Source organism: Chaetodon trifascialis, chromosome 4 (genome assembly GCF_039877785.1).
Source record: "Chaetodon trifascialis isolate fChaTrf1 chromosome 4, fChaTrf1.hap1, whole genome shotgun sequence".
Lineage (NCBI taxonomy): Eukaryota > Metazoa > Chordata > Actinopteri > Chaetodontiformes > Chaetodontidae > Chaetodon > Chaetodon trifascialis.
The window spans coordinates 20861691-20882763 of record NC_092059.1 but is presented as its reverse complement, the minus strand read 5'-3'; the positions used below and the strand labels follow the sequence as shown (position 1 = coordinate 20882763).

General features: G+C 41.7%; 1 protein-coding gene across 1 annotated transcript in view; it reads left to right on the top strand.

The window, feature by feature from the left end:
• The window catches only part of LOC139330722 (collagen alpha-1(XXIV) chain-like), an 87159-nt gene extending 66362 nt beyond the window's left edge, over positions 1-20797 (top strand). The window contains exons 40-60 of the mRNA XM_070961804.1: positions 501-554; positions 1414-1467; positions 1596-1652; positions 2677-2730; positions 3913-3966; positions 4420-4473; positions 8666-8719; positions 9048-9155; positions 13126-13233; positions 13370-13477; positions 14739-14792; positions 14931-14993; positions 15234-15287; positions 15395-15430; positions 16504-16539; positions 16916-16942; positions 17857-17922; positions 18105-18273; positions 18387-18496; positions 18791-19027; positions 19407-20797. Of these exons, the coding sequence (XP_070817905.1) occupies positions 501-554; positions 1414-1467; positions 1596-1652; positions 2677-2730; positions 3913-3966; positions 4420-4473; positions 8666-8719; positions 9048-9155; positions 13126-13233; positions 13370-13477; positions 14739-14792; positions 14931-14993; positions 15234-15287; positions 15395-15430; positions 16504-16539; positions 16916-16942; positions 17857-17922; positions 18105-18273; positions 18387-18496; positions 18791-19027; positions 19407-19553 (1704 nt within the window). The 3' untranslated portion in view covers positions 19554-20797. The remainder of the gene's footprint in view (positions 1-500; positions 555-1413; positions 1468-1595; positions 1653-2676; positions 2731-3912; positions 3967-4419; positions 4474-8665; positions 8720-9047; positions 9156-13125; positions 13234-13369; positions 13478-14738; positions 14793-14930; positions 14994-15233; positions 15288-15394; positions 15431-16503; positions 16540-16915; positions 16943-17856; positions 17923-18104; positions 18274-18386; positions 18497-18790; positions 19028-19406) is intronic.
• The last annotated feature ends 276 nt before the right edge of the window (positions 20798-21073 follow it).

The following is a 21073-nucleotide window of genomic DNA, read 5'->3' as shown; positions in this document are numbered from 1 at the left end:
TCTCCCCTTTCTTTCAGATTTTTTGTCAAAGGAAAACACAAAACAAGTGATAGAGTAGATATGTATGGAGTAGCACACAAAAAGTGAAATTCATTTCACTTGGGCTTCCAACTGTATACTATGACAAAAAGCTATAGCTGGTTTTTTTCTTGAGTGTCAAAACTTCTGGAGCAAAGCTTTAAATGCCTTTCTTTGTTCCAGGCCTCAGTGTGAGGGCAAGAAAAGTCAGCGAAAATCCAAAAGGAAGGCATCCATTCTTTTCTTCTTCACAGAGAACGACAGCTCCCCGTTCAGCAGAACCACTTAGACCATGTTGTGATAGCTGTGGAGAAAAGATTTATATCCCCATCTTAAAACAACTCCGGTCACAGGATTGAGTCGGCATGTGTGTCGGTTTGAGGCCAGGCCTATATTTAACTGAACCAGGGTAGAGAAGCAAAACAAACAGCACTGGGACTGATTCACTCTTATTTTGTGTGTACTTTCTGCATTGTTTCCAGGGTCGGCCTGGAGTCATGGGGATAGAAGGGCAGCCAGGACTGGCAGGATACACAGTGAGTTTCTCCTGTCTGCTGTTTTATGACAACCAATTTCTCATGTGTACATACTTATGTACGTTACACAACTTAAAGCCAGCTTCCTCTAAAATGAGCAACATGGGAGTTAAAAAGTAGCTGTTCTCGGTTTATCCATCAACATAATCCTGCTTCAAGCAACACACACACTTCGGAAACTGATCTCAACTCAACACAGCTGTTGAATTTAATTTCAGTCTAGCTAGCTCACCTCCCCTGGTAGCCTTGTGCTGTAAGCCCAGCATGTGCTGGAGACGTGGAGGACGTCATCAGTGCCGTTCTTATAGTTCACGTTACGGTTTACTTTTAATTATTCAGTGAACACAAAACAGTGAGGAAAAAAACTACACAAATAACTACTAGTGCAAAGACAAGAGGTGCAGCTGAACATCTGAACACGGTGAAATCTACAAGCTTATTTTTCCAGGCAACTCCCCAGGCTGGTCAGTGCCAAAACCAGTGGGTTTAGGTTGCATAACTCGCACAGGGTACCTCCGGTTCATTTATTCCTTTTTTGTCAGTGTGTGTGTGTGTGTGTGTGTGTGTGTGTGTGTGTGTGTGTGTGTGTGTGTGTGTGTGTGTGTGTGTGTGTGTGTGTGTGAAGGCTCTCAGACTCATTCACACTTGACTCAGGTTGCTGAGGGATGTGGAAGTCTGTGCCAAAACCCAAATCCTTGAGTGACAGAATGGAAGAGCTTCTCTACAAAGAAATGTGTTTATATAAAACACTTCTGATTAATATGCTGACAGCAGAACTCATGTTCCTCCAAGAAACATGCCGTAGCCAGTAGAAGCATGGCAGCTTTGTTCGGAACAATAATCAGCTTTCTTTTTTTAGGGTCACCCTGGCAAGCCTGGGCCCATTGGACCACCGGGGCCTAAAGGTGAAAAGGTAATATAATACCTGAACTGGCATTTGAAATGGAATCATGTCAGTATTTTGGGTTTTAGCTTTAATGTACGTCTGGTTGTAAAATTTTGTGTCTGCTTGTGTGATTGTGTGTGTTTGCTACATTCCAGGGTTATCCAGGCGAAGACAATAAGACCCCAGGACCACCAGGGCCCTTAGGTGAACCAGTAGGTCTTGCTTTCCTTTAAACTCTCCTTTCTGATCCCTAACACTGCTCGCTCTGTTTAGTCCAAGCCGTTTAAGTACGGATTGACTCTGGAAGTAAAAGTCAATCCTGATCATCTCCTGATTTTAACACCAAGTGTTTTGTCCCTCCAGATTGACAATAATGTGTCAGTGTTTCTGTTCTTAAACCTGTCATGCCTGTGGACCCCGATTATCAACCTGTGTGGCTCAGATCTGTTCTGTTCACTGCCGGCTGAGCAGAGCGTGCACAGAAAGAAATGTTTGACAAGGGTTTTCACAAGTCAGGGTAAAGCTTAAGCTTGGCTTTGTTTGTCTTCTTTATATTGACCCATAATAACAATAAAGGTCTCATCACAACATTGTGATGAAGACAAAAGTTTCATTGTTGAAACTGAAACAGGCTTCATTACATTTATACAAAGCATTTTTGTCTTTGACAACAACAAGAGTGCCAGTGAGAGCCATTGTTCACCCTGAATTACCTCAAGGATTTTCTGCACAAGAAAACAAAGTCAGTCTTAGACTAATATCAAAAGAGGATCAGGATGTATCAAAGAGCCTTAGCAGCTTCGGAAAGCTCACTGTTATACAGTACCACGACTCAGATGCAATTTAAGACACATTTCCCAGCACTGGACTTGACCACGGAGACAGGCTGACATAGCATGAGCAAAAAGGGTTATTGCATGTCTGCAGGAATGTAGATAGCAACCTCCCATCGTAGTATCACTAGATTATCAAGTTGGCACAGTATTACAGAACATAGAATGAGCAATACAATGGCAGCCTCTGTCTCGATGTGGCCCCGACCAAGATTGGCTGAAAGTGAGGTTCAAGGTGAAATTCCGCCTTTCCGTTTGACTCCAGTAAAGATCCAGACTCAAAGGTCACATCTGAAGAATAAGCCTCATGTAGCTGCCCAGCTCAGTTGAAGCTTTTGGTGTATAACTGACAGCATATACATACAGTATGTGTGTTCATGTGTGTGCATTTGTGTCTTCACAGGGGCCCCCAGGAGAACGAGGAGAGCGTGGAGAGCCAGGGGATGAAGGATATCAGGTAGACAAAATCAACATCTGACATATACACAGCCAGCGCTCGGCGTGCTCGTCTGCTTGATTGTTGTTCATACTGATTTGGCGCTGAGCTGAATGCTCCTCTGCTCAGGTTAGAGCAGACCACACATGTCGGAGAGGATTACCAGATTCCCAGCAATAAGGCTGGGAAATGTGTTGCTTTTGTCACTTCATGCTTTTCAGGCACATTATTTTTTCCTCTCAGAAAGTACACACGTTATGTTAGGCTGCAAATGGATTGACATATGTGGTCTGTTTGATTGAGCTGATCATGTCAATATACTGTTTTGATGTGTTATGTGTGCTTTCATTCATTCTAATTATAATAAGTTAAAGAAAAAAACAATAAAATTACCAAAAACTCAAGGATGCAGTAGGTCTCCAATCACAGATTTTTGAAAAACTTTTTAAACATCCCAGACCCTCTCAGGACCCTCCTAAAAATTCTCCTCATATAGAGACTTTCATGAATCCTGCTTGAATGCTGGAGGACAGTACAGGTGCTTTCAATGCATTGTGTTTTAGTCTTTAAGGGCAGTATCTCATAATATGGCCCAAACTGTTGGACAACTGTTGTAAGGACAGTCCTGTGAAGAATCACTAGAGATCACCGTGACCCTTTCCAGCTCCAACCTGGGTTCATAGTCGTAACTAATATTCAGTTTTGGCAGTCATTAGGTCTATTAGGTCAGTCTCGGTTTTCTTTGCCAGTCATTTGAGTACAGATTTATAAATCCTGTTTATGATACCTGTTTTACAACCTCTGTTCCAAAAAGGTTGGGGCTCTGTGTAAAGGGTCAAAACAGAACGTGTGTTTACCTTAATTTAACCAGTTTTAGGAAGTTCTTGAGCCATTTAGAGCCTTTCAAATTCAGAATAAGCATATATTGACAAAAAACAATGAAGTTGATGAGGTAAGATAATGAATGTATTGACTTTGATTTTTTGGAATCAGGGTTGTGATGGAATACATATATTAAAACCTTTGGTTTTGAAACTGTAACTGGGCGGTTTTCTTAACTGTTCGTGTAAATGCTACTCACAAGAATACACATAACATGGCTCTGGGCGTGATGTTGAACATGTACTTGTGACGTCTCCCATCCTTGATTAAGAGTAAGAATCAGAGAGAAAAATGTTAAATATATTAAAACCTGTGTTTCAGGGCCATACTGGTACCATCGGATCTCGTGGAGCTATTGGACCGCAGGGCCCACCGGTAAGGCAGTCAATATCTGTAGTACGTTAGCTGCAGCATGTAGTAATAGTGCTACATAACATAGACATGACATTTACTATAAACAGCGATGTAAAAAGATTCTAAGTGTTGGAAAGAACAAAAATAAACCTTACCAATATTGGCACTAAATATATGAAATATGTAAATATGATGAGCATAGAGTCATTTAAATCAAAAGTGTTTACCTCGAGTGTGAATGTGCCCCAATCTGTGCTATCATTTGTGTCCAAAATGGACAGGCTCAGATTAAGCAGCCACTCAGATACATTTTAATTTCATTTTGTAATTTGACAATAACAATAATACAATACAAACAGGAATGTATTCCTGAAGAATGTCACCATTTCAATGGCAGCATTTCCACAGTTGTCATGTAAATGGATTATGGATTCGTATCACAGCTCAGTATTACTGTCTTCTTGTTTTGTTCAGGGATCACCAGGTTTCCCTGGAGAACCAGGCCCAAAAGGAGAGATAGGTGCACCGGTGAGTCCACTCAAATTCCCCTAGCAGGCAAATCATACATATGTCTACATACGTGATTTCTCTGATGTGTAAAGTAAAGAGTTTGAGAAGTCATTAAACTCGGCCTCCTCCCTACCAATAAGATGCACTAGTTCAGCATCAGAGTGTTTCGTAGTCCCGGGCTGCTGTTTTTACGCTGAGTCGGCTTTTAACTCTGAACAAAGCCAATAAATGTATTAACTCTGCCTTGTTCAGTCTGGCAAGGTCGGCTGTGGCGCTGTGGATAAGAACAAATCCCTCTGTGTGCTTCCAGGCTGAAAGACCAATCACAGATGAGCATACTAGTACAAAGATTTTGAGCTGTAGTTGATGTTTTCATCTCAACTGTGGTGGAATTTTAGTAAAGTATCAGAAATCAGGTGGTAGAAGTAGAAATAGAAACTTCTTCTCTTTGGTGAGGTGTCTGATGTCAGATGGTAGTGATGATGATGGGGATGATGATGATGATGGTGCTACTCGCAGCTGCTTTTCTAGGTTTGGGTCAGTCAGTCATGAGCAGAAGTCTTTGCACGTGTCAGTTTTGAAGAGAGCTGCTCAGAGTAATGGTTGTAGTAGTGTTACACACTCAGCAGCATATTCAGATGTTATAGCAGACTTTTGTTCTTGCAGAGTCGGAAAATGCAACAGGAAAATGTCTCACTCCTTTCCAACTGCACTTGCCACCGATTTAATTCAGCTCTGAGAGGTTCTTGGTCATGTCCACCATGAAGGCCAAATCACACAGATATTGTTATCACTGAGTTTCCACAACAGGTTTTCTCCCCATCTCTATGAATTATGTCAGACGAACTGAGGCTTCGCTCGCAGCTCCAAGCAGCAACAAAGCTCTCCTTCACAAATCCTCCTTCTGAATGAGGTTTCAGCTTCTTAGCCATCAGCTCTCTCACCGCAAAACTTGCCTGCATAACACTGTCTCCGTCAGAATGTGGTCTTGTGAAAGCTGTAATGACACAGTGACTAATGAATGAGATTAGCCTTTTTAATCACTGCGAGCACATCCACACAAAAATAACTTTGACACAGTGGCTTGTCTTTCATGTCAAAAAAAAAAAAAAAGAGATCATCCATTTCTTTTGGAAGGCGCAACACTTCACATCTGATTTAGTTTTGTTGACAGTCGCCATGATGTGTTGACATGATGTCAACCACTACGTGTGTGTCGCGTTCAGGGACCATGAGGAAAAACATTTTGGTCTACTATTTTATGTTATTTCCTTTATTGGTGAAAAAGGTTTCCCTACCCCTGCTGTTGAACATCAGATGGTGGTGCACTTCAGTCTCTTGTGGCAGAAATTAGTATTACAACAACAAACACAGAAAAATGTTCCTGGCAAAACTTTTTTTCCCCTCCTGTTTCACAGATTTAAAGAATAATAATAAAAACTAGACAAATTCCCCTCGGCGGGAAATTTGGAGAGTGATACAGTGCGCAAACGCCGGGCCGTGTTGCTGACAGAGGTCAGTGTCCAGTACTAAAAACACAACGCAAAGCTAACATTAGCATATCAAAAAACACATTGAGAAGGTCTCAAACATCATTATAATGCCTTACCAATCATTTTAGCCAAGGTTAGCATGTTAGCATTAGCATGCTAACATTAGCATGTCAAATAACACATTAAAAACCTCTGAACCACCATTAGAACGCAATGTACATTCATTTTAACGCATGTTAGCATTAGCATGCTAACACTAGCATGTTAGCACAACAACCCGACATCACTAGTCAAACCTCCACGCACCAACAAGTTCATAGGACCTCATGTTAGCATTAGCATGTTAGCATTGTGGCTAACGCTAACAGGCCAACATCAGTCATTACATCACTAACACATACAACTCACCAGTAGGTAGCTTGGCTGTGGCTGGTTAGCATGTCACTATAGAGCTTAATGGAGAACTGATCATTTGACTGAGCTGCACAGCTGCAGCTCAAGCTACATATGTGTGTGTGTGGGAGAGGCAATTAGGCTCAGAGGTTGCCACGGCAACTTGAGATCAGGCCACCTGCGGGTCTGCGAGAGTCTGAGAAACGTCTGAATTTGGCCTCTGCGCACCCTCCGAACAAACGCTTCTCACGCCGACACCGAAACTGCTATTGCCGAAATTTCTTTACCGTGAGAGCCACAAGGCTTTGCTCTACAAGCTGATCACTTTCTTTTTCGGCTGGGCTCAAAAATGCGGATTTTACAGCGAGTTAAAAAACTGCTGGTTTCTGTCTCTCCTGTTTTTCATTTGTATTGGACCTTATGGGCGAGGTCAGAGGTGCTCTCCTCGCTCAGGGGCTGAGAACTCAAAAAGCGTAAGTCCTATTGCTTAGCCAGGCACATCGTGAGAATCAGCGCAAGCGGCACTACAAACTTGGAAAGTTTCACGTGCGTAGAGCGAAATTTGTGCTTTGGAGGAGCGTGGAAAGACGAAAGTTTCACGCAATTTTCAGAGCTTCTCTCCACTCTGGCAGTTAATCCCCTCCACTCTAGCGCGAACATTCCGTGCAATACACACCCATTATAAACTCACAATTTCTCCCAAAACGCTCACGGTCATCGAACTGCGACTGCTCGAAAACTATACGACCTATCAAAACGAGACTTAATACACCCATACACGAGACCTGTGTCTACGTTTTAAAGTTGGAACGGCGTCTCTAGGTCAAAGTATACCAGAGCAGTAGCCCTTTGAAAAAGGGTGAGATTTTGTCGCTTTTTTCGCCTTCTCCCATTTACTTTGAATGGGATTTTTTCGTGCGTTTTTCGCGTCTTACGACGCGAAAAACGCGTCTATTACGGAGAAAAATAATAGCACACCATTCCCGATCGAGCCGCACGTTTTGATATATCATTCGCCTGGGTGCTCGCTATCGTTTTTGACTAGTAGCGAACCGAAAAAAGTACGGAAGATGAATAATAAAAAGAAGAAGAAGAAACACGCAGAAGAACAATAGTGGTTCAGTGCTTTGCACTGAACACAGAAGGGGCTTCGCCCCTTCTGTGTTCAGGGCAAAAGCACTGTATCACTAATAATAAGGAACTTGGAAAGGGCAAAACCCTTTTTTGTCACCTTGTCAGAGATGTAGATCAGTTTACGAAAAGGCATCACCAGATTTTTTTTCTCACTTGCCTCTCAGGTCTTCCATATTAAATAGTTCACATGAACACATTAAATTAAAGCACGTGGCATCAAAGCTGACATCTTTTGGTAAAACAAGTCCTCCTGAACTGATGAGCTTTGCTGCCACTTTGACACCAGCGTTCTGATTACAGTTCATTTTCACTTTAAGCCTCTCCGCTCAATTTCCTCATAGCCTTCTAAATAGTATATTAGTATATAGTATAATAGTATAATAGTAAATAGAAGCATTCACAGGTTTCCAGATACCACTGACTTTTTTGCACATGTGAAACAGCTTGTATGTAAGAGTGATTATATAACCAGTTCAAATAGTAGTCCGACAATGTATCCAGCTTGGCTTGAGTTTAACTTTGAGTGTGAGCAGTGTTGTCACGTGCAACATATAGACCCATCTGTTCAGAAGCACCGATAAATTAACTGTCTGCCAGGAAACACTGGAAACTTTTAAGATCTGCTGTGTATCTGGTTCAAATTAACCACTTTGGTAAAGCATTCCTTGAGGGATATCTCTCTAGGACTGCACATGCATAACTTACTGTACGAGGGAGAGAAAATGTGCAAAGCAAAAGGATGTCTTCCATGTATTTTTCTGTTATCTTTGTTGATACCCTGTTTGTCTTTTTGACTTAGCTTTGAAATGTGCAAATATGAAAAAAGCTTATTCTGTTTATGTTGTCAAGCATGTTCATGTGCTCATTTATTATTTTAAATATTATTAAAAAAAACATTATGCAGCAGAGGTGGCCAGTGTTAGTGTTATGCTAACACCTCAGTGTGATTTAATCCAGTGCCATTTGAGGTGTTAAATATACAGTTAAAAGTACTATATATTTCTTTGACAGTCTGGACTGAGTAAAGTACAGAAACAGTCGTGACCTTGGATTCTCCACAAGACTCATATTAGACATGGTCTTTAAAATTTCTGCTCTTCAATGAGAAGTGAGTTTGATATACTGTATAACCCTGTGTGTTTTTGTGAGTGCCCATGTATATTTTGCTCTCCATGGATGTGTTTGTTCAGGGCTCAGCGGGAAAGAAAGGAGCTAGTGGGCCGAGTGGATCTCCTGGCATTGAAGTGAGTAATACACCACCTCCACCAAATGCATGGCTGTGAGAGAAACAGCGGCTCAAAGGTCATGGAACTTGAAAACTGCTCTCCGTCATGAATTCATATCATACACGAGTGCCAGAAAATAACTTTGCATAATAGATGAAATGCCAACTCAAGGAAATCAAAGTTGAGTGGCAGAATCGACAAATAGACAAAGAAGGAAGAACAAATAAGCAGCGAAACATCAACAATTGTCACACTGTTTGATTAACAAGTAACCTCAGTGCACTTCAAAAACACCTCAAGATTGCTGAGATTGAGTGACGCTGTCACTGTTATGGTGATCTTCCAGGGCCCAACTGGCTTACCTGGACTCGTTGGAATGAAGGGTTACCCAGGACCAGATGGTCCCCCAGGACTGACCGGCTTACCGGGCTTACCAGGAAAACAAGGACGGCAGGTAATCCATGACGGTATCATATAGATAGTGATGTATGTGCCTGAAGAGAAATGTGCTCTCACGTTGCTCTGTTCCTGGCAACACATCTCACTCTGTTCATGGATCTTTGCCCTGCTTAAGGGTGGTCAGCATCATGACAAATACTAACTAGCTTTAAATTATAAGGTAGCTGATTTGCTTGCCCATTTAGCCGCTCGTATATCTGTAAACATATAAAAGGTACAGCTGTGTTTCTGATGTCAGTTATGACAGACTACTGAGCTGCATGGATGATGACAGGTTTGACACCATATTACACTGTAGACACAAGTGAGCGAGAGCAATCGTGACCAGTCAAAAGTTTGAAGGTTCGTGTTTGAAAAATACAAAGCTGACTGCGTGGCTGATGCTCTCACACACAGGAAACCAGTTATATGCTATATCTGAAAGCATTCTTCTTCAGCATCATAGATATAGGTCACAGATGGAGAATTTACTTACATAACTGAACTTTCCAGAGGAAGACATCCTTCACTGTACTTAGTGCTAAACCTCTATAGCTGACATGCAGTCTGTTCGGAGGGGATAAGAATCCAGTGATTCACACTCCTCACCTTGACCTTTTAAGGACCTTACAGGATGCTAAATCTTCATTGTTCTGGCAGAGATTGACCAAATATGGTCCACAACGAACAAAGCTGTGTGAATATTACAATTGTTTGTGCCTCGGGAGACACCGTACAGACCTCACTACCCACTCAGCCATCCTGCTAGCTTGTGCCACATTGTCCTCTTAGCACAGGGTTTTTTTTTGAGGATGTCTGATTCCCCAAAGCTCTCCTTCAGCTGTTACCATCTGTAGTTTTAAAACTGAGGCTGAGATTGACTAATCATTAAATGCCTTGTTTGATTTGATTGGCTTGCTCTGGTTGCAACGCAGTGGGTTTATCCAAATACATGTGCAGCCAGAGGGGATTGGGATTTCATGCATGAATGTCTCTGCCCTTTTAAGCCAAGAGCTGGAAAGCCAAGTCCTTCCAGTCTGTCTTTCATTTATATAATTTTGCTGTCTGAAAGTCTAGTAAGTCTAATTTTGGCCACTGGTGTTTTTCACTTTGACTGAAATGATATGGTTTCTCACCAGCAGGGTCCATCCAATAATCTACGACTCCTAAATCACACATGATACTTTCTATAATTTGAATAAAATGTGTCCTAGCTGTAAATGTAAAAAATAACAGCTTTACTTTATTCACAGAAACCTTTTCATGCACGTGAGCTGTTGCTGGAGATAGCAGGCTTCCTTGAGCCAACAGTCTGCTTCAGTAGTCCAGAGTCTTCTTCCACTACAAACACTTTTCTGAACGCTGTCTCAGTGGGAAAGGTCTGCAGGAAACTCTATTTTCAGTTTCACACTACGTGCCTCCATACTGGGAAAGATACTGTATATGGCTTCCTTCTGCCTCTGTTGGCCAGTTGCAGAGTCCCTGCAGAATAGTCCTCATCCTCTTTTTCCTTGTTAGTCATTATTCCCAATGATTGTCACTTATCTTCTTATTCATCGTTTTCCTCGCACCGCCAGTTGGATGCATCGGCACAGTGGAAGGGAAAGACCTTTTTAAAACATAGATTTGGAACTTTTCTGCTTTATTGGAAAGTGTAATAGTTGAGAGCAACAAGAAAGACATGCAGTGGAGGTCATTTTCTGAAAAGAGTGTTTAAAATTTAAGCACCAGACAGGTGATTTTTCTGGATTCTCTTGCTTTTGGGTCAGTCATTTAATAGAAGAGGAAAATCAGGAAAATCTGATGACAACTAATTTGTATTAAGAAGCCTTGAAAATGCTGACTGTGAGCTAAGTTTGTTTAAATATGGAGGAATAAGCCTGGAAGTGTATTTTTTCATCTTGTCAAAAAAAAAATGTGTATGTCTATAATAAGTACGTAAGTAAAGCTTCATTTCTAAAAGATGTGTTTACAAAGTGTTTCACACACACGAAAATAAAAATATGAATAAACAAATAAGGTCAAAATACATCACAGTATTCAATTCAGTTCAATTCAATATACCTTTATTTGTCCCGCAAGGGGAAATTCCAATATGAAATATGAAATTCCAGTATGAAACACAGCACAGTGAGAGACAGAGCAGACGAAAAACAAAGCCAGGAGAGAGAGACGGCTATAAAAAGGCTTGCCTAATAAAGATGAGTTTTTAGAAGCTGCTTGAAAGCAGCAAATCTGATAGATGAGGGAAGATGATTCCAGATTCCAGTCGTCTTTTGTTTTGCATTTGGAGCGAGGAATGGATGAAAGGCCGAGATTAGAGGATTGGAGTGGTCAAGAAGTGGAATACGGAAAGAGGAGATCAAAAACGCAACTGGGAGCAAGGTCATGCAGAGCCTTATAAGTAATCAACAGGATCTTGTAGTTAAGTCTAAATTTTACAGGAAGCCAACTGAAGGAAGCAAGCACAGGGGTAATGTGGGTCCAGCTAAGTTTCGAATTAACTGTAAGCTTTTAAGAGCAGCTTGTCTGAGACACGTGTAGAGGGAATTACTGTTATCTAATTGGGAGAAAGTGAAAGTATGAATAGTTAACGATCTGTAGAAGACAAGTTTCATCTCATTTTAGTGATATATCTTCGCTGAAGCAAACAGGACTGGATGAGCTGAGGAACACGATGGTCAGAAGTCATACACTGATAATGCAGAAGCTTATGTTCCAGCATCTCTGTGCTTGTGTTGCTATATTTGGTATTCAGTAAAGTTCTGTTAGTTTGGATTGCTGTTTTTTGAAGGAGGAACCCATAAGATCATTAAGACTATCATTAATGGACATGATGTCAGAAAGAGGCTATAACGCTGTCATGTTTCCCATGGCTGAATGATAGCACTTGCTGCTGTAGTGTTGAGTTTGTATGTGCTTGCATACAAGGACACCATGTATGTGTGTGTGTAAGGGATGGATGAGCTCTTATTAAGCTGATAGCAGTGGGTTTTTCTTATGCAAGAGCACCTGCAGGTCAGGGGTTCGCCCAGTGTAATTCCAACCTGGTCCGTGACTCCTCCGCTCTCCTCACGGTGATCGAGGAACAAGAAGCCATATGTGACCCACTCAATCTGTTATTCTAATATCACTCGCTCCCGTCTGCCTCGCCACACTGCTGATGGAGCAGGAAACCGCTGTGGTTTGCGGTACGAGACAGCGACTCAGTGACAGGCAGTCAGTTTTATGAGTACACTTACGGAGCACACTGTCAAGAAATATTAATAGCAGGAGAGGGGTCAGACTTCAGCGCTGTAGCTCACAGCTGTGACAGCCCAGCACATTTAGAAATGTGTTTGGATATACTGAAAGAAACAATAGAGTTGAAACATTGAAAAGAAGTAATTAATCAGTTGTCATTATATATATATATACACACATACTTGTATCCAGTGTTATTCCCAAAAGTGACTGTGACAGTGGATTCATCATCAAACACATAACCACCTTTATTAAAATTCCAATTTTGCTTGTTTGTTTGTGTTTGTTTTATATAACTTTCCACTGGCTGTTTTCCTTGTTGGTGCATTCAAGGATGCTCCAACATCACAAGTTTGAGTTTCATCTGTTGCAGAGCAAGAAACATCCAAATGCTCATTGTTCTCTTCATAACATCTGTGTGTGTTAGCCTCAAATGAACCTTAAAGTGCAATGTAGAGTTTTTGTTTTTTACCACTCGTAGCACTGTGGAGCAAGGTTTTGAAGAGTACCATTTTGTTAATATCTGGTGTGAGGACGCTCATGCACACTGCAGATGTTCAACAGTAATGGCTGTAATGCTCAGAGAAAAGTAACAGGGCTCTAGCAAAGATAGAAAGAAGGAGAAAAAACTGTTTTTCATAGTTGAAAGAACTATTTTAATATAACCATATCGTTCATTTGACATTTTGATTTGACATTTACAGTTGAAATTTTATTGACGTCAATTCCCTGTGTGCATTCAGGGTCAGAGAGGCTTGATGGGACAAGACGGACCGTTTGGACGTCCAGGATCCAGGGGAGAGGTTGGACTTCCTGGACCACCTGGAGAAAGAGGACCGCCCGGTCAGAAGGTGAGAACAACAATAATGATAATTACTCATCTAATGCGTCGTTAATTGTTTTAGTGTCTGTAGTACAAAAAGTTCTCTGGTGAAGAAAGATTTTCCTTAAGTTGTACTCACTTAAGTGCTGACCTTGTTGGTTCAGGGAGAACTGGGACTGCCAGGGGACAGGGGAGCCTCGGGAAGCAAAGGCGTGGAGGGGGCTACAGGTGACCAGGGCAGACAAGGTGACCCCGGACCCAAAGGACAACCTGTGAGTATATACAGCCATTTGTGATTTCAAGCAAAAGTCCATCTTAAAGTAGCTTCAAGTTTATTTCTATAGAGTGGAATAACTGTGTCGTAGATATTGTGCCAGTTCTTGAGGTAGTTTATTGGGATCTTGGCACATGTTTGAGGTGCAGATCTGTCAGTAGTGTTCACATATTAATGCAAAAGTTACTGACAGATCTGTACCTCAAACATGCCAACATCCCAATAAAAGAAGTGAAATCAAGTCGAACTGTTGATAGACAGACTACATGAAAGATATATGATGTGATGAAATCCTCCTTTGATGTGTTATGTTCTTCTTGTCTTCTACTCCTGGTGTTTGATCCTCACATTCATGTCTTTTTCTTTAACGTTCACTCAGATGTCTTTCACATAAGTCCTAAGAATATAGGTCACTACATTGCACTTTTTAAATTGATACCATACCAAGGAATGTTCTTGTTAAAAGAGGGTTTTATAAGCGTATATACAGTCTTTAATACCTCTCTGAATATAGCTTCAGGGGTTTAGATAGCCAGATAGTCTGTGGTGGGGTTAATAATGTGTGTGTCTGACACTTTTCCACCCCGAGTGGAGTAACAAATTATCTGGGCGAGACCAGGAATGGAAACATTCCGCCTGCTAAAGCCAAGTTATGTAAGATCCTCACACTCCAGAGACCAGAAAAAGAGGTGCTCCACTTTACTTATGTAACTCCTCAAAGAAGAAGAAAAAAGAAACAATATTCAATTCCTTGCTCGCCCCTCCCTCCACTAGCTTTCTCCATTGATGCTTGTGAAACATAGAGCAGACTCGGGCCCTTGGGTCAGATCCCTTTACACTTTCCAGTGAATAGAGTTTCTCGGTCAAAGTTGCTGGCCCGAAAGCAGAGCTGTCTAGAGGATGTGGATGACTGGCTATACAAATATGGTGTCTGCCACCTTGGACGACAGACAGCGCTCAGACACACAAGAGGGTACAGACACCTAAACCCACAGTGTGTTTCTAAGAGGGTGTGTGAGAGCGGTGTGGGGCTGCTGTAGATTGTGTCTCCCAGTTCTTTTGAAATGGACGAGGACATTTTTAAATGGCCGACTTACTGTGTTCCTACTGTGTCTGGAGCTGTAAGTGGAATGAAAAATCACCCACAATCACACACACCCTTACTTATTCAATGATGCGTTTGTTACATGTTACAATAAATGAGTCCAAAAGGCGAGGCTCCTCTGTTGCTATGATGTTGTTGTCTTTTCTGCTTGTAGGGGGAATCTGGAGATCAGGGAATGGTTGGTTTACAGGGCTTTCCAGGGCCATCGGTAAGAGCCTGAGTAGCTAACCAACAGTTCAGTGTAAAAGATGATACAACATAAGGGAAGAGCAGATGGCATATATTATGTATTGTTCCGGTAAAATGACACACAAGGATTGACACAACCTCTTCTTCCTTCAAACAGGGGCCAAATGGTGATTTGGGTTTGAGAGGCATCCCTGGCCCGAAAGGCCCAATGGGTACTCTGGTAAGTTTAGTAAAAATAGACAAACAGTAGACACACCACAGCACTTTGTCCAACCTCAGCAATGGAATAATACAAAGAGGAATACAAGATTCAAGTTTAGTTTTGTAGAGTACACACACCTTTCGCTGTAATTACTTAGGACCCCCTGAAGTGTGTTAGATACATGATAACTACCTTCTTGAGAACGTGTAAAGTCAGACTGATTTATTTATTCATAATCCACCTGACTGTTTGTTTCAGGGATTCAATGGACCTGTAGGCCCTGAAGGAATGATGGGCCCAATGGGAAAACCTGTAGGTTTCTCTGTGTGTGTTTGCGTGTGTGTGTCTGGTTTACATAGAATACAGAGATGGATACGACACTGTATGTGTTTTCATGTTGCTACCTCTCTTTTCCACAGGGGTCAAGGGGTCCAAAGGGAAGCAGTGGCGAAATGGTAAGATCTGACTCAAACCAGGAGTCAGGCACTGAAAAGTCAGTCAGTCTGATGATATGATAATTGTTTATAATATACGTATGCTTCTATTCCTTGTGATTATGTCACTTCCCAAAAGTCAGACCGGGTGATTACTTACAGAGAAAGCTTTGCTGGTTGTCATGGCACCACCTCAAAGCAGATTGTAGTTGTGAAAAACGACCTACTGCAGATGATGAAGGCTGCGTTCAATGATGCATGAAAGCTAGCTGGGGTTCATTGGTAGATTTGTTTTTATGACTGTCCTGAAGTGGCAGCATATTGCTGCGGCTGAGTCATAGTGAACGTAGCTGTTACTCAGTGTCTGCTGGAGCTCGCTGTGGGGCCTTGCAGTACTCTCACACCGTCTTGAGTAAACACTGTTGAGGAAATGCCTTGTCAAAATGTTAGCGTGGCAAACCGCAGTGCAATCCGCAAAGTCACTTCTTCATCCCTGCTCCCCGTCTGTAATGCAAACAGTAGTAAGATTCTCAGATCAGCTTAAATACCTCTGCAGTTGACACACACACACACACACACACACTCACACACAGAGTGTACACAATGGCCCCTTCACTCCTGCCGTTTCTCAGACACTGATGGTGTCAAATATGTGCATACGCTCACAAATATGGATGTGAACTACCTGGAACCCCACCAACAGACTTAATAAAGTCCAGCTGTCCATAGGTAGCTCCTATAGAGCCGTCAGCCAGAGGGGGCAGTAGGTAACCACTGTGCTTGCGTAAAGTGTGATACACAGCCAGATCCCTGCTGTTATTCCTCACAGCATCGCAGAGAAAGGTGAAGGGAGAAAATGAATCATGGTTCTGCATTTGTTCTTTCTTTGCTCACTCTAATGCTGTACTTTAATTACCCAATGCATGTTATTTTTAAAGCTCTCAGCTAGGAGTGGGGTGTTAATGTAAGGTGCAGGCGTTGTCACATTGAATGCTACAGTAATGTCTTGAGGTCACCAGATCAAACGGGAATAAAGAATATATAATGCACGCATCATTTTAGCTATTTTAACACTGATTTTCTCTCACTTTTAGGGGCCTCAAGGACCACAAGGAAGTCCAGGACCCAGAGTAAGTGTTAACTGTCAGCTTCATACTACACATACTCTTTAAATGAAACAGTAAGGTTCTGTGATATCTCTAATTCTAAAGCATTATGGATGTGTTAGTCAGTCCAGGTAGAGTTTTTAATTTTGGATCACAATGAATAAAAACTCTGGAAACAGGTTAACAATTGGAATTACTGGTGGCATTACCATATGGACAATCTCAGATATACATATATATATATATATACCAGATTTATTTGGTCAGACCAGACAAGTCTGATTTCTAGCGTCATACTCAAATATGGCATGATTTACCAGGAAGTGAACTGACTGAACCCACAACAGGATCATTTTTCCCTGTCCCACTCATTCTGTCTTCTTCTTTCTTCCCACCTTAGGGACCTCCTGGTGCTCCAGGTCCCACAGTAAGTGCTTCATGTCACTCTCATGGACAGGTAGACAGGATTGGCTTGAAGTCAGCAGGCCTGTTTGGAATTTGAGATAATAGACATAAAGTTTGGACCGTAAAGTTGCAGGGTAATTGATTTGAAAAAACCTTTTGTATTTTACAGTTGGCTAAGTCCTGTATCCGTATCCTCTTGAATGTCTCACTCTCTGTCTGGCTGGAGAGCAGTCCTGTTCTTTCTGTCTTTCTTCTTGAAACCCAATCAGTGTGACGGTCCAAGCTTCAGAAGACTTTTCAAAGAACCAGAGAAATTTGATTGGAGCCATTTCTCTGACAGCAGAGTAAAGCCAGACTGTGACAGAGCCAGGGAAAGCATTTTGTTTGCTTATTTGCTGAACTATAGACGTGCCAACAATTCATCCATTTCAGTGATAAGACTTGTGAAAACACTTGTAATTTTGTTCAGTAGCGTTGCCAGTAGAGATCAATGATTAGTCTTCTTTGGCGCTGCGAGAGAAACCCTCCTCACATTCATTATCTGCCCTAACTTCTGGATAAAGTGGAGCTTTCTGCTATCTGAACAACCTTGAACAGTTCTAAGAAGCCAGAAAAACAACTCTATCACATGCCTCTGTTTACACACATTACGTGATAACTGTAGTGTTTATGCTGAGTGGAATGTGTTATCCTTCCCCCCTGCTGAAGTCAGGAATGTGAAGGTTTATTGATGCAAGACTTCTTTTACTGCTTTCCTCTGGTATTAAAGTGTATTCTTATCCTTTTAAAGTTTTCTTTGCACCCGTATTGGAACGGCCATGTTTTCTATAACCAACGAACAAGCCTACAGATTAAAATCTTTCAATTAAATAATGAACAGGCCACTGAATGTGTTATGTTTTCATTAAACTGAATATGTTGATCTTGAATCCACAGAGGCAGATATATTATGACTCAGCAGTCTATGGTCTATCTGACTCCAATGCTGCCCTCAGGACCGAGGTAAGGCGCTAATGCACTCACTCAATGGACGGGGAGAATGGGTGGATTTTTGGATGGATGGCAGATAAGTTGGCAAATTAGTTAAAAAGTGAATTGCTCATTGTTGGTATTCTATCTATAATCAAGGGACTTGATATTGAATTTTGGAGTTTGACAGTGTTGTCCTTCCCATTCTTAACCAGACTTTCCAGAACACAGAGATGAGCCTGCCAGACCAGAATACGGAGATACTCAAGACTCTTCGTTATTTAAGCAGCGTGATTGAAAGCATCAAAAAGCCTCTGGGCACACAGGAGAACCCGGCTCGTGTCTGCAAAGATCTGCTCGACTGTCATCAGAAGCTCCAAGATGGTGAGAGTCTACGCGATGGCGAAAACAGGCAGAAAAGCCTTTGCATAATGTAGGATTCTTGATATCTCTCTGTCTCACTGTCTCTGTCCTCTCATTGAACTGGGGACTTGCAGGTTGGTTCTGGATTGATCCAAACTTGGGCTGCACTTCTGATGCCTTCAAGGTCTTCTGCAACTTTACTGCAGGAGGTCAGACCTGTTTACATCCAGTGGCCTCTAATAAGGTAACGCTGAAGTGGTGAACATATCACAGTGCTAGATAAAATAAAGGGCTTAGCCTAAATGAATGAACATAGCGGTGAAGGTTCTTTCCATGTTATCTAATACAGATTGTACAGCGATAAAACCTTAATATAGATTAATTTAGACCCTGAACTGCAAATAACTTCAACCCAGATATTTCAAATTACATAGCTAGTAACTGCAGCAGCCCTCTGTGCATTTGAAATGCAAGTCTTTACCCTGTTGTGGTTATGATGGCAGACTGATCACACTTGTGTTTCTGCTTCCCACCACAGATGGTGTTTGGTGTAGGGAAAGTTCAAATGAAGTTTCTCCATTTACTGAGTACTGAGGCCAGCCATAGCATCACAGTCCACTGCCTAAATGATTCTCCCTACGACACCACAGACAGCTTCAGCTCCGCTGGATCCATACCGCAAGAGAGCACCACACTTCGGTTTCGTGGCTGGAACAAACAGATGTTTGAGAAAGACACACTACTTGAACCACATGTGCTACAAGATGAGTGCAAGGTGATGTGCGGGACAGAGAGCTGAGTCAGCAAATCGTAGGATTGAACAGACCCAGCAGCTTGATGTGGTTTTTAGACTGTTCATTTTGGCATTTTGACCTGTTGAGATTTTGACAGGTCTTGACTGTTTGATGCAGTTGTGACTGCATATAGATATATGGTGTATTTTCTACCTGGTCTGACACACATTTGAGGGAATATCTAGTGCAAATTATGCAGGTAATGCTGTCAGAAATCTGGACTGATTGAACTGTCCTGTGCATAGATGACTGAAGATATAATATTGAATGAAAGCATGAAGAACTGCCTTTTATCAATTTGGAATGTGAATCAATCGAATGATGTTTCTTTGTTTCTTTCCTCCATCCATCCTCTTTCAGATCCAAGATGGCAGCTGGCACCAGTCACGTTTCTTCTTCCATACTCAGGACAGTCGTCAGCTACCTATTGTAGACATACAGGAGTTTCCCACATCACAGCCCAATAGTCAGCGGCATATAGAAATCGATCCAGTCTGCTTCCTCTGACACCAACATCACCTCTCATGTAACCTGTTTACATGAGCTACTAAAATATGGCTGCCTACCAAAGAGCGAGTGTCCATCAGACTTTGCCATGGAAACCGTTAATGGGACCTGTCAAAGCAACAAATGTCCCGTCGAAGGCACATCTGCATGGAAGATCTCAATCTCTGTGGAACATCCAGGCCAAGGAGGCCAGAGGAGAACAGTGTATACCAATATTTATCAGTAAATGTGTAAAGTTTGTTTTGTTAATAATTATTAGTTGAACGGTGCTTAGGTTGGCTGTATATGGACCGATATTGCTCCCTGATCACAGGGTAGGGCCTCACTAAGCAGCAGCCTGTCCAAACCCTCAAACACACCCAGACCATCCTAAGCAGAGGCCTAACCCGAAGGAGCGTGCCAGGCCTCTCCGTAGGAGCACTGTCTAAATAAAGGTTTTTATGAGTGCAATAGCATGCGGATAATGTGTGACTGCTTTAAATATTTCATTCTCTGATCAAAGGCTATATTTTACATTGTTTTCATGATATTTTTGTCTTCGGTCCTGCCCAGTTGGACCTGCACATCTCGACAGATGGTGCTCTACCTCTACCTGCTCATTTGCTTTCTAGAATAGTTGCTCATGTCAAGTTAGTCCTTTTTTTTTGCCTTTGTGTTGTATGTACCGGTTACATCAAGATTTGTTATGTTGTATAAGTACTTATGTTGATTTGGTCATTTCTAATTTATGAACCATTTTTTGATACACTACATATTTTTGTAGCCTTGCCTTTTATGTGGTAGGTTCTTCAGGGGAAACCTGTCATTGGTGCTGCAACAGAGAATGAGTCATCAGTGAGTTTTTACATTTCCTGTGTATATATTGACAGCATACTGTATGTTTATTTATATCCTTTCTGTTTTTTGTTCACATTACTGTGCCACAGTAACTTATACTCTCAGAGAACTATTTGGTCAACCACAACTCAGTCTAAAGAAGTATTTATGTTTTAAAGGTGTGTTTGTGTGTTCACACCTGTGACTTTTTGTGTATCATACTGTTATTTCAGTTAAGTCAGTGGTGGTTCGGTGGACTGGCAGCTACAGTGGGCCAGAGCCAGAGTACACAGAAAACGCAGTCATCATATTCTTAAGTTATGTTACCTTGAACAAAGTGTAATTATATAAAGTCTGTGGAGGATAAGGTTAGATGCAAATGTGTAAATAATTAATAAGTTGACAAATAAATGGAACATTTTATCCACAAATGCTTCTGTACTTTTTGGAAGAATTAGTATTAAAACTACATATAAACTGTTTCCTACGGACAAATCTGTTCATGGTGGCATAAAACCTAGAGGAGCAGTCTGATACTTGGACCCTGGTGAGATAAATCTTGGAGGGCAAAGGGAAATAAACTCATCAACACCTCCGAGGTGCCCTAGAGCTACAGTAAGACCTCAATCCTAACTGCTGCTCAGTTGCAAACAGATAAGACTGCATGTACTGGGCTGCTTCCAGATTTAAATGTGTGTGGTCTT